The sequence below is a fragment of the Ranitomeya imitator genome, chromosome 1 (assembly GCF_032444005.1).
Source record: "Ranitomeya imitator isolate aRanImi1 chromosome 1, aRanImi1.pri, whole genome shotgun sequence".
Classification (NCBI taxonomy): Eukaryota; Metazoa; Chordata; class Amphibia; order Anura; family Dendrobatidae; genus Ranitomeya; species Ranitomeya imitator.
Genome location: NC_091282.1, coordinates 14860601 through 14874646, shown reverse-complemented (window position 1 = coordinate 14874646; position 14046 = coordinate 14860601). Strand labels below are relative to the sequence as shown.

Here is a 14046-nt window from a genome sequence, read left to right as displayed (position 1 = left end):
TCGGGCTCCCTCCTCTAGTATGCTGCTCCCGTCTCCTCTCTTCGGAGGGACTCGGGACCTTCCCGCCCCTCCGGCGCTCCCTTTGGGAATAATGCGGGGCGGTGACGTGCTTGCCGGGGGCCTCCTGCAGCCCTCCCGTTCTCTCCTCCCATGGCTGCAGCGCTGGAGGTGGCACGCGTCCCGGGCTGTGGCCGGAGGCCCGATGACTTCCGGGTTAACGCGCGTCACTTCCGGTTCATTCAGGGAGCGTTCCATGGAGCGCATGCCGGCCGGCAATGGCGTCCAGCAGCTGAAGCACGCCATACAGACAGCGTTTCGGGGGCGTTCCAGGACCTACCCCAATCGGGCACACGTGGGGGGAGGAGCACTGCACGCTGGGACCACCGATCCTTATAAAAAGATCCGGGTAGCAAGGTAAGCTGTCTAACTGTTAACAGCTGACGGACATGGACAGTGACAGACCCCCTTGCTCTGCATCTGCAGATGCCAGCGTTCCCCCTCCTACCAAAGTAAGTAGCAGGTGTTGGGCCCAGCTATCCCCTATATACATATGTGCTTTCATGGATATATGTATATGTAGATGTATACCTCTAAGTGGCTTAGCAAACCCTCTCTCTCTCTCTTAGGGAGAAAAGGTTTCCGACCCTAAAAGGTCAAGCCGCAAATGCAAAGTGTGTACAGCCAAACTCCCATCAACATACGGGAAAAAGCTCTGCCAATCCTGTACGGATGAGGTCCTACGCGCTGAACAACCCTCGCTGTTGGATAGCATTAGATCTCTCATTAAAGATGAGGTCCATTCTTCTATGGCTACCTTCTCACAAATGTCGGTGCCTCAGCCACCCCCTCCAAAAAAGAGGGAAAAAAGCCCCAGTAGAATCCGACCCGGACTCGGGAGAAATCCAGTCCTCAGGTTCAGAGGATAACTGGGAAAACGAAGGCTCTACTTCTACCCCCACCTGTAAATCAGAAAACAAAAAATACTATATTAATTCTGAGGACATGAGTGAACTAATCGGTTTAGTAAGAAGCACCATGGGGGTAGAGGATGAAGAAGTTACACTCACAGTACATGATGAGATGTTTGAGGGTCTGAAACCCAAAGACCAAAAAGGGTTTCCAGTGCATAAGAATTTACGAGATTTAATTCTGCATGAATGGGACCTCCCTGAAAAAGGTCTGACTATACCATCGGAACTAAAAAAAACGGTACCCATTGGATGGGGATAACTCCTTATGGGAGACCCCGAAAGTAGATGTTCATGTGTCTAGGGTAACTAAAAAAACTGCCCTCCCCTTTGAGGACTCTTCGCAACTCAAGGATCCGATGGATCGTAAAATAGAGAGTTTATTAAAGAATTCCTGGGACACCTCCACAAATCTGCTGAAATCTAATATAGCCTCTACTTGCGTAGCCAGATCTCTATTTATCTGGTTACGCAAACTTGAGGATCACTTGACTCAAGGCACCCCAAGGGAGGAGATTTTAGACTCCCTACCATTACTACAGAAAGCTACAGGGTTCCTAGCCGATGCATCTGCTGAATCGGTTCGAGTAGCCGCGAAAGCTGCCGTTCTCTCTAACTCGTCCAGGAGAGCACTCTGGATAAAATCCTGGGGAGGCGATTTTGTCTCCAAGTCCAAATTATGTAGCATACCCTTTCAGGGTCATAATGTATTTGGACCAGTCCTGGACGATATTTTGGATAAGGCGGCAGATAAAAAGAAATCTCTTCCTGAGCAAAAGACCCCCAAAAAACGCTTTTTTCGTCCCTCCCGTGATCAAACCTCACAAAGAGGAAAAGGCAAAACGGGAAGATGGAGTTATCCTAAGGGAGGCAGGGGAAAAAATATCCTGGCCCCTCAGGCCCAGCAAACCCCAGATAAGCAATGACTGTACTCCGGTCGGGGGTCGACTCTCACGATTCTTCACCGAGTGGCAAAACATCTCCACAAATCAGTGGGTCCTTCGTACCATTCAAGAAGGATTAAAAATAGAATTTGTGAAACCACCCCCACAATGCGTAAAGATAACCTCCCTTCAAAACCCAGATCTCCAAAACTCCTTGTTACAAGATCTACAAAAACTAATGCAATCAAATGTGATTTCTCAGGTGCCGAAGTTAGAGGAAGGACGTGGTCATTATTCACGCCTTTTTCTAATAACCAAGCCGTCGGGGAAGAACAGAATTATCATAAATTTGAAACCCTTAAACGAATCTGTCCGATACAGGAGATTCAAAATGGAGACAGTCAAATCAGTAATCCCCCTCATCGGTCAGAGTTGGATGATGGCGACTGTGGACCTGAGGGATGCGTACTACCATGTGCCAATCCATCCAGAGCACAGGAAATTCCTCAGGTTCGCAGTCTCCAAGGGTCACCAAATCAAACATTTTCAGTTCAATGTTCTCCCCTTCGGCATCTCTTCGGCCCCACGGGTTTTCACAAAGATTATGGCGGAAGCGATAATCTTCATCCGTCAACAGGGAATATGCATAGTCCCGTATCTAGACGACCTGCTTATCATGGCTCCATCTGCCTCCCGTCTGGAAACAGACGTATCAAAGTCCCTAGAGATATTACAAACCCTGGGTTGGATCCCAAATCTGGAGAAATCGGAGGTCCATCCCTCCACAAGAAGGAAATTTCTGGGGGTGCTACTGGACTCGGATGTAAGAACATCTTTTTTACCCAAAGATCATCAAATCAACCTTGTCCGCAAGGTAACCAAGTTCAGAGGCCAGCGTGCACCGACCCTCAGAGAATCGATGTCTGTACTAGGGTCCCTGACCGCATGTATACAATCGGTTTCCTGGGCCCAGGCTCACACACGAACTCTCCAGACTTATGTTCTCCTACATTCCAGGAGACGACAGACTCCATTGAATCAGAAGATTCTTCTCCCTGGCCATGTGAAATCAGCGCTAAAATGGTGGCTAGATTACCAAAATCTCCAGAGAGGGGTCAGCTGGGACCACCTTCCCCTAAAAACACTCCGCTCAGATGCCAGCAAAAGAGGCTGGGGTGCGGTGGTAGAGGGTTTCCACTTTCAGGGACAATGGACATCGAACATCAGCAGCAGCTCCTCGAATCTAAGAGAATTGAAAGCTGTGGAGGAGGCCCTAAAGGCATCATCAGCACTGATCAAAAATCATCACGTTCGTATTTTTTTTTTTTAATTTAAATAGATTTTTATTAACAATATAAAAAAAAGGAGAACAACAGAATGCCATTTACATTGCATTATATCAGATACACATTTTCTTACTTTAATAAACCCCAACATTACCCCAACTACCCCCCTCCCCCATAAGACAGCTCAGTCTCAATCTCCACCCCATTATCTGCCTCTTGTAATTTATCCTCTTCCAGGTCTTAGGAAACACGACGCCTATACTCCTCAATCCAAATCAAGCCAAGGAGACCATATTTTATTAAACATTTCTATTTTCCCCCTTTTACTGTACACCCCCTTTTCCAATTTTAGACCATGTTGAACATATTGGAGAAATTCCCTTCTCACAGGTGGTTCCGCGTTTATCCAGTTTCGTGCTATTACTTTCCTGGCCATGTAGAGTAGCCTAGCAATTGCAATCTTCCAAGTATTGTCAACTCCAATTTCTTCCACATATCCCAGCACACATACTATCGGGTCTCTAACAACTCTGCACTTATACGCTGCTTCAACTCGGCTCAAAACCACCACCCAAAAGGCAGCCAGTCTCGGACACGTCCACATCATGTGATATATTCCTGCCTTCTCACTCGCACACCTCGGACACCCAGAATTGGCACGCAATCCCGCTTTGTATAACACTTCCGGAGATTTATATACCCTATGCAAAATGTATAGCTGCGAGAGCCTATATGGTTCACTCAAGGACAGTCGCGGAACCCACTCCATCACCGATTCCCAGGTTTCATTTTCCATCGGCCCCACTTCTCTCTCCCACTTAGCTCTCGCCTTTATAGGGAAATCTAGCAGAAATGTGTGCATAAGGTCCTTATACAGAGTGGAAATAACTCCCCTTGTAGTACCCTCACCACACACATACTCCAACACTATATCATCTTGAACCCTGATATCAGCCTTCTTATTCTGAGCTCTAAAGGCATGTCTCATCTGCGCATACTGATATTCATCACGTTCGTATTTACTCGGACAATATGACCACAGTAGCCTATCTACGACACCAAGGGGGGACAAAGTATGCCTCTCTCAAAGAAGTGGCTGCAAGAATATTTTTCTGGGCAGAGAAGAACCTTCTATCGGTCACAGCAGTACATCTGAGGGGATTGGACAACACTCAGGCGGATTTCCTCAGCAGGAAAGACGTTCATCCGGGAGAGTGGTCCCTAAACCAAGCAGTGTTTCAGTCCCTAACCAAAAAATGGGGTACTCCAGAGGTGGATTTATTCGCCAACGGGCAAAATGCGAAGGTAGAAACATTTTTCTCCCTTCATCACAAAAACAAGGCACAGGGAATAGATGCCTTTTCACACCAGTGGAAATTCAACCTTGCATATGCCTTTCCTCCCATTCCCATGCTGGCGAAAACTCTGCAAAAGATCAGGACAGACGAAGTGACCACAATCTTCATTGCCCCATTGTGGCCCGGGAGGAGTTGGTACGGCGCCCTATTAGATATGGCCCTGGAAGGTCCCTGCCTTCTACCTCAAAAGACCGATCTCCTACACCAGGGTCCTCTACTACATCCGGATCTAAACAGATTGAACTTGGCGGCATGGCTACTGAAGCCACAATCTTAAAAGCTAAAGGACTCTCAGATGACGTAATCCAGACCCTTCAAAAAAGCAGAAAGGCAGTAACCAATGCCATCTACACTAAGGTCTGGAAAAAATGTGCGTCCTGGTGCTCCCCAGAAGTTCCAGACCCCTTCAATCCTGATATAGCAAGGATCTTACAATTTTTACAGAAGGGCTTGGATATAGGCCTTACCCCTAGCACACTCAAAGTGCAAGTATCGGCCCTTAGTAGCTTTTTTGACTCTAATTTAGCCAATCACCGCTGGATCAAGCGATTTATGACAGCCGCATCCAGAATTTGTCCTACACTCCGTAATAGGGTACCCTCCTGGGACCTCAATACTGTACTTAACGCACTAACCCAGGATCTATTCGAACCCCTGGATGCTATAACCATGAAAAACTTAACTTTGAAAACAGTCTTTCTAGTCGCAATCACTACGGCTAGACGTGTTGGGGAATTACAGGCCCTGTCAATACAGGAACCCTATCTAACGATCACTGCGGATAGCATTGTACTAAAACTAGACCGGTCCTTTTTACCCAAGGTGGTCTCGAATTTCCACAGAGATCAGGACATTCTACTTCCTTCTTTTTGCCCAAACCCCTCCAACCCTAAAGAACAGACCTTCCACACCTTGGATGTTCGCAGGGTGGTCTTATTTTACTTACAACAAACTGAAACCTGGCGAGTTGATCAAAATTTATTCATTCAGTTTTCTGGACGAAACAAGGGAAAGAAGGCGGCAAAAAACACCATCGCAAGCTGGATCAAACAGTCTATTTGCTTGGCTTATTCATCGCAGGGACTGGATCCACCTGCCTCTCTGAAAGCACACTACCCGAGCGATGGCAACATCATGGGCAGTGGAGGGGGAATGCCTCATCAGAGCAGATATGCAGAGCCGCCACCTGGTCGTCCATCCATACGTTCACCAGACATTAACGGCTAAATTTCAATAGGGATTTAACGTTTGGCAGACGTGTTCTGCAGGCTGTAGTCCCTCCCTAGAGAAATTAGCTGTTGGTACTACTCCGAAGTGGCTGTCGTGGAAGGTGACTAGAGAAAATAGAATTATTCTTACCGTTAATTCGGTTTCTAGGAACCTTCCACGACAGCACTAATTTCCCTCCCTACCTGATATTCTTATTGGATGATTCCTGCACTTTTGTGGTAACTATACATACTACTGTGTCCAGGAGAACACTGGCGGTGCAGGAAGGGGAGGGGTATTTAACCTCTTGTGTTCCTGTCCCCTATTAGGGCGGGGAAGACAACCTCCGAAGTGGCTGTCGTGGAAGGTTCCTAGAAACCGAATTAACGGTAAGAATAATTCTATTTTTTTTTTTACTTTGTCAGTATGGGACATTACCTCTAACTGCCTTGATTGTTGGTCGAATGCTCAGCAATGCTTTTACATTGCAGGGTGTTAGATCAGCGTGTCTCACGCAGGGAGGAGGCGTCAGATTCTGCTCTGAGCAGGAACTTACAGGCCACCATCCCTGGGTGATCCTGCAGCCATCTTCCGACCCGTGGAGACCATCAACACAACGCGATTGCAATCGCATTGTGCCGATGGGAACATAGAGGGAGCTCCCTGCCTCTGCTAGTCTCCTCAATGTTACTGTCACTATTGACAGCGGCATTAAAGAGGTTAAAAGCCTGCTATCGGCGCTAGCACCGATCATGGGCGTTGGTGCAGGGCGTCCACTCTCATATAGAGCTGACACCCCCATTTGCTCGCAGCGGCGCTCAGCGTGAGCCCGCACGATCATCACTCCGTATACATATTGCAGTTTGCGGGAACACAGCTCCTGCAGCGCTGGATATATACAACACAAGTCTTGAAGGGGTTAATTTTTTTTTTTTTTTTTATGAAATTGATGGTAACTCTTTAAGCTTACATCCTAAATCCATAAAATTATTTTTAACCCCTTCATAACCTTGGGATTTTCCGTTTTTCCGTGTTCGTTTTTCGCTCCCCTCCTTCCCAGAGCCATAACTTTATTTTTCCGTCACTATGGCCATGTGAGGGCTTAGTTTTTGCGAAACAAGTTGTACTTTTGAACGACATCATTGGATTTAGCATGTCGTGCACTAGAAAACTGTGAAATTGCAAAATAAGTGCAACCCCACACTTGTTTTTTGTTTGGCTTTTTTACTAGGTTCACTAAATGCTAAAACTGACCTGCCATTATGATTCTCCAGGTCATTACGAGTTCACAGACACCAAACATGTCCAGGTTATTTTTTATCTAAGTAGTGAAAAAAAATTCCAAACTTTGCTAAAAAAAATAAATAAATAAATTGCGCCATTTTCCAATACCCATAGCATCTCCATTTTTCATGTTCTGGGGTCGGTTGAGGGCTTATTTTTTGCATGCCGAGCTGACATTTATAATGATACCGTTTTGGTGCAGATATGTTCTTTTGATCGGCCGTTATTGCATTTTAATGCAATGTCGTGGCGACCAAAAAAAAAACGTAATTCTGGCGTTTCAATTTTTTTTTTTCGCTACGCCTTTAGCGATCAGGTTAATCCTTTTTTTTTATTGATAGATCGGGCAATTCTGAAGGCGGCGATACCAAATATGTGTAGGTTTGATTTTTTATTTTTTTTTATTTTGAATGGGCGAAAGGGGGGTGATTTTAAACTTTTATATTTTTTTATTTTTTTCACATTTTTTTTTACTTTTTTTTTTTTTTTTTTTTTTTTTTACTTTTTCCATGCTTCAATAGCCTCCATGGGAGGCTAGAAGCTGCCACAGCTCGATCGGCTCTGCTACATAGCAGCGATCATCAGATCGCTGCTATGTAGCTTAATAACAGGCTTGCTATGAGCGCCGACCACAGGGTGGCGCTCACAGCTAGCCGGGATCAGTAACCATAGAGGTCTCAAGGACCTCTATGGTTACCATTCTGATGCATCGCTGACCCCCGATCATTTGACGGGGATCAGCGATGCGCTCATTTCCGCCCGGCCGGAAGCGCCGGTTAAATGCCACTGTCAGCGTTTGACAGCGCATTTAATTAGTTAATAACAGTGGGTGAATCACGATTTCACCCGCCGCTATTGCGGGCACATGTCAGCTGTTCAAAACAGCTGACATGTCCCAGCTTTGATGCAGGCTCACCGCCGGAGCCCGCATCTAAGCGGGGGATCTGACCTCGGTCGTACTATCCCATCCGAGGTCAGAAAGGGGTTAAGGACCTTCCACTTAGCTCTAAATTTGTAATTGTTCCAATGTGCACCGTCACCGCTGGGTCCTCACCATACGCTCCCAATAATCGATCCCCGATATGTCGAACTTAAGCACCGGTAAGACAACACACCGTTCGTGATCCTCGTCTTTGCAGCCCTACTACCCTTCTTGCTGGTGCACATATTCCCCTGAATTTAATAGGAAGCATTGCTACCGCTAAACAGACAATCGCCTCAAACTAAGGGTGATTTTATTTCCAAATATTCCAATCCTCCAGATTCATGATTATTACAAATCCCATACGTCACATTTATTTAATGTACATGTAAAGTGTTTCAGTGAAAACTTACAAAATGTATTTGAAATTTTTACAGAAAATCTGAGTCAGAACTCTGAGGGAAACTTCATGTTACTAAATTATAAAGTAGAAGATGAAGATATCAAGCAGCATGCTACAGAAGAATATCTCATTACCCTTGTAAATGTAAATTCAGAACTTTACAGTAGAGACCTAATTTATGATTCACCTAATCCTGAGGAACCTTCTCCTGAGCAATTTCAAATTCTCACTTTAAGCACAAGTCAGACAAAAGGACAAGAGATTCAGTGTGGTGGACAGTTCACGAAAAGCTCAGAACATTTGGAACACAAAAAAATTCACACCGGGAAGAAGCCATACTCCTGTTTAGAATGTGGGAAATGTCTCTCAGGCAAATCAAGCCTAATAAGACATGTGAGATGTCACACAGGGGTGAAGCCGTATTCATGTTCAGTATGTGGAAAATGTTTTACACAACAATCAGATCTTGTGAAGCATCAGAGACTCCACACAGGGGAGAAACCATACTCCTGTTCTGAATGTGGGAATTGTTTTTCAGATAAATCAAGGCTTGCTATTCATACCAGAACTCACACAGGAGAAAAGCCATATTCGTGTTCTGAATGCTCAAGGTGTTTTACATATAGATCAAGTTTTGTCTATCATCAGCAAAGTCACACAAGAGGGAAACCATACTGCTGCTCAGAATGTGGAAAACGTTTTTTGTCTAATTCAACATTTGCTAAACATATGAAAACTCACACAGGAGAGAAGAAGTATTCATGTTCAGAATGTGGGAAATACTTTAGAAATAATTCAACTCTTATGAAGCATGGGAAAATTCATACAGGAGAGAAACCGTACTCATGTTTAGTATGTGGAAAGTGTTTTTCACATAAGTCAGGTCTTGTTAAACATCAGAGAATACACACAGGGGAAAAGCCATACTCCTGCTCAGAATGTGAGAAAAGTTTTTCAGATAAATCAAGTTTTATTAAACACCAGAGAATTCACACAGGAGAGAAGCCGTATTCGTGTTCAGAATGTGAAAAGGTCTTTACAAACAGATCAAGTTTTGTTTATCACCAACAAAGTCACACAGGAGATAAACCGTATTCCTGTTTAGAATGTGGGAAATGTTTTTCAGATAACTCAACTTTTGTTAAACATATGAGAAGTCACACAGGAGAGAAGCCATATCCATGTTCAGAATGTGGGAAGTGTTTTACGTGTAAATCAAGTCTAGTTGTGCATCAGAAAAGTCACACAGGAGCGATGCCCTATTCATGTTCTGAATGTGGAAAGGGATTTTCAAATAATTCGGCTTTTATTAAACATTCAAGAATTCACACAGGAGAGAAGCCGTATTCCTGTTCAGAGTGCGGCAAATGTTTTACACATAAATCAAGTTTTATTATGCATCAGAGAATTCACACAGGAGAGAAGCCGCATTCATGTATAGAATGTGGGAAATGTTTTATTACTAAAGCCAAACTTAATGATCATTATCGAATTCACACAGGAGAGAGGCCATTTCCATGTTCTATATGTGGGAAATGCTTTATAAGTCATTCAAGTCTTCTTTCACACGAGAAAATTCACAAAGGAAAAAAATATTCATGTTCACTCTGTAAGAAATGTTTTGCAAAAAAATCGAGTCTTGTTAAACATCAGACCATTCACACAGACAAGAGCTGAGACATCATAGAATCCTAGAATGTTAGAATTATAAGGGACCTCCAGGATCCTCGTGTCCAATCCCCGTGCTCAATGCAGGAGTCACTAAACCATCGGTGGCGCAGTGGTTAGCACTGCAGCCTTGCAGCGCTGGAGTCCTGGGTTCAAACCCCACCAAGGACAACATCTGCAAATAGTTTGTATGTTCTCCCCGTGTTTGCGTGGATTTCCTCTGGGTTCTCCGGTTTCCTTCCACATTCCAAAGACATACTGATAGGGAATTTAGATTGTGAGCCCCATCAGGGACAGTGATGATAATGTGTGCAAACTGTAAAGCGCTGCGGAATATGTTAGCGCTATATAAAAATAAAGATTATTATTATTATCTCAGACAGATGTCTGCCCAGCCTCTGTTTGAAGACTTCCATTGAAGGAGAACTCACCACCTCTCATGGCCGCCTGTTCCACTCATTGATCACACTCACTGTCAAAAAGTGTTTTCTAAGGCTGCCGTCACACTAGCAGTATTTGGTCAGTATTTTACATCAGTATTTGTAAGCCAAGACCAGGAGTGGGTGATAAATACAGGAGTGGGGACATGTTTCTATTATACTTTTCCTCTAAGGGTATGTGCACATGTTGCGGATTTTGCTGCGGATCCACAGCGTTTCCGCAGCTGCGGATCCACAGCAGTTTCCCATGAGTTTACAGTACACATGCTGCGGAAAAAAAAGCATGGAAACGCAGCGTTTTATTTTCTGCAGCATGTCAATTCTTTGTACGGAATCCGCAGTGGTTTTACACCTGCTCCAATAGAAAACTGCAGATGTAAAACCGCAGCGGAATCCGCAATAGAAACCGCGATAAATCCACAGTAAAAAACGCAGCGGTTTTGCACTGCGGATTTATCAAATCCGCTGCGGAAAAATCCGCAAAGGATCTTTCTACGTGTGCACATACCCTAATTGTTCCACTCCTGTTTTTGGCTTACAAATACTGATGTAAAATACTGACCAAATACTCCTAGTGTGACGGCAGCCTAATATCTAATCTGTATCTTCTACCTTTGTTTCATTTCATTGCTTCTCGTGTTTACATGTGAAAATGAGAATGATGATCCTCCCTCTACACTGTGACAGCCCTTCAGATATTTGTAGACCGCCATTAATACCTTCATTTTCTGCCCCCCCCCCCTTCTTCCAAGAGCCATAACTTCTTTATCTTTTCGTCAATATGGCCATGTGAGGGCTTGTTTTTTGTGGGACGAATTGCACTTTTGAAGGACATAATTGGTTTTGCCATGTCGTGTACTAGAAAATGGGAAAAATATTCCAAGTGCGGTGAAATTGCAAAAAAAGTGCAATTCCACAACTGTTTTTTGGATTTTATTTTTCCCATGTTCACCAAATGCTAAAACTAAGCTGCCATTATGATTCTCCAGGTCATTATGAGTTCACAGACACTAAACATGTCTAGGATCTTTTTAAATTAAGTGGTAAAAAAAAAATCAGAAATTGTGTCATTTTCCGATACCCGTAGCGTGTCCATTTTTCGGGATCTCGGACTGGGTGAGGGCTTATTTTTTGCGTGCCGAGCTGACATTTTTATTGATACCATTTTGGTGTAGGTATGATCTTCTGATCGCCCATGATTGCATTTTAATGCAATGTCACGGCGACCAAAAAAATGTGATTGTCGTTTTGACTTTTGTTTTTCGCCACGCCGTTTACCGATCGGGTTAATTCTTTTATATGTTGATAGATCGGGTGATCCCAAATATGTTATTTTTTTTATTTTTTTTATTTGTATTTTGAATGGGGCAAATGTCAGGTGATTTTAATTTGTATTTTTTTTTATATGTTTTTAAAACAATTGTTTGCTTTCTGTATACCTCAATAGTCTCTGCTATATACAGGCGATGATCAAATCGCCCGTGTGTAGCAGAAATGCTCAGTTGCTATGAGTGCTGACCGCTGGGCAGAGCTCATAGCAATCCGGCATTGACAACCATAGGGGTCTCCTGCAGAACCCAGGTTGTCATGCCAACCCATCGGCGACCTGCAGTCATGTGACACGGGTGCCGATGGGCGGGATTAGTGGCTCTCTTCCGGTGCAATCACATTAAGTGCCGCTGTCAGAGATTGACAGCGACATTTAACAGGTTAACAGCCGCTGGGAATCGTGATTCCACCCTCGGCTGTTAGCGGCATATGTCAGCTGTTCCAAACAGCTGACATGTGCCAGTTCCTACATCAAAGGGAGAGACACGGCATGCGCCGTACACGTATGGTGCGTGTCGTGAAGGGGTTAAGTCTACTCTTAGCCTTCATTTTTGCACGCTAAACATTCCCAGATCATTTAACCGTTGCTCGTAGGACATTCTTTGCAGTCCGCTCACCATCCTGGTACCTCTTCTCTGAAATGATTTATCTCTGGAAAAGATGTCAAGGAATATGTGCTCACCGAGTCAATGGCACTTTGGATGACCAGAGCACTCATCCGATGAATGTTCTTTTTATGCTTTCTTGAAGCAATACTTTTCAAAAGTGAACTGCTTTCATTGTCGGTCATATAAATGGTTACACCTCAAGTGGATGACACATAAAGCTGAACTATCCGAGAACAGCAGCCGTGGTGGTGAGGGGTCCTCCCCGTATAAATAACCTACATTGTACGATGCATAACACATTCAATTAGATACTATGTAATCAGAATGCTGAAAATAAAATGTGAAGGCTCAATCAGAAGCTTGGCCTAAAGGTATAAATATTCATGTGACGTCATCACTAAAAATGGTCTAAAATATGGGGAAGATTCCACATAATGAAGGTGTTGTGTTTTGGTCCCAAAATGGCACCAATGAAAACTACAGCTTGTCCTGCTGAGAATTATCCCTCACACAATTGTATCTACAGACAAATAAAGTTATGGACCAAAAGTTAGTCTGTGTTTTTTTCAAATGTAGAAAACAAAATCTAAATTAGTGTGGCATTCTCGTTATCGTATCGACCGACAGAAACAAGTGCCATGTTCAGTGTAATTCTTTTTTAATTTCACCTCAGAAAATGGCATCATAAAAATTATCAAAAAGTCATATGTAACGGAAAATGGGGCAAATGCTGATTCCTCGTGTGTCTCTACTGACAAATGGGTTTCCGTAGGCGACATGCACCCTCATTAGCTGCCAATGTCGGGTCTCAGAGTAACCTGTGCTTCGGTGTGACGTCTCCATGATAAAGTCCGTGACTGCTTTGCGCTGTTCATACAAGCTTTTCAGCATATCCAGTTGGAGTTGCGATCTCACATGCCAGGTGGAAGCCCCTTTTTTTTTTTTAAAGCCTTAGTACCTATCGGGCAGACACTTTTGTCACTGAAGCCAGCAGCTCACTCAAGTGTTTATATTTGCAAAATAAATCTTGCACCGTTAAATTCAGGATGTGGCCTTGCGTGGAGTGCGGATTATTGCACTACCTGACTGTAATGCAGCCGGAATGTTCCGGGCTTTGTCGCTGATGACTGTTCCAAGTTGCAGTTCACACAGAGACAGCCAGTGGTTCGCTTGCCTCTTGATGTACGGCAGCAACCCTTCTGCTGTGAGGCTTTTACCCTTGCGACTTTCAATCTGTAAAACTGGTAGCACTTTGCCTCACATGACTGAAAGCAATGATGGCGCCATGTGAAATCCTTGAACTTCCCTGTGCTGGTTGGGGATGGGATCTCATGTTGAGCAAGATCTGAAGGAGGCAGATATCCACCGCCTAGAGGTTCAAACAGACGTGGCTCCCACTCGTGTGGCTCCCAGTCGTGTTGAATGAACATGCTTGGATAAGGTGTTATGGTCGGGTGCTAACCGAGTGACTCTGGTGTGGTCGAAAAATATGTCCGAGTCCCTGCGGCTGTTCACCACCCACAACACATGTAGGAATTGCCTGACAGCTGCAAAACGTGCAGCCGCAGGGGTTCAAACATACTTTTCGAGAGTGCCAAAGACACTAGGTTAGCACCCGAGCATACTCCAATAACACCTTATTCAAGCACGTTTGCTCCTCACTATTCACCACCTTCTCCGATGTTCT

General features: G+C 44.3%; 1 protein-coding gene across 3 annotated transcripts in view; it reads left to right on the top strand.

Moving 5' to 3' along the window:
- LOC138657427 (zinc finger protein 84-like) overlaps positions 1 to 10366 on the top strand; it is a 729030-nt gene extending 718664 nt beyond the window's left edge. For 2 of the 3 annotated variants that reach the window (XM_069745211.1, XM_069745212.1), the window contains exon 7: positions 8349 to 10366. In XM_069745211.1, coding sequence (XP_069601312.1) covers positions 8349 to 9991 — 1643 coding nt within the window. In that variant the 3' untranslated portion in view covers positions 9992 to 10366. Of the gene's footprint in view, positions 1 to 5977; positions 6095 to 8348 lie in introns of those variants that run through there. The other variant, XM_069745214.1, reaches the window with a different exon arrangement.
- Positions 10367 to 14046: the final 3680 nt, after the last annotated feature.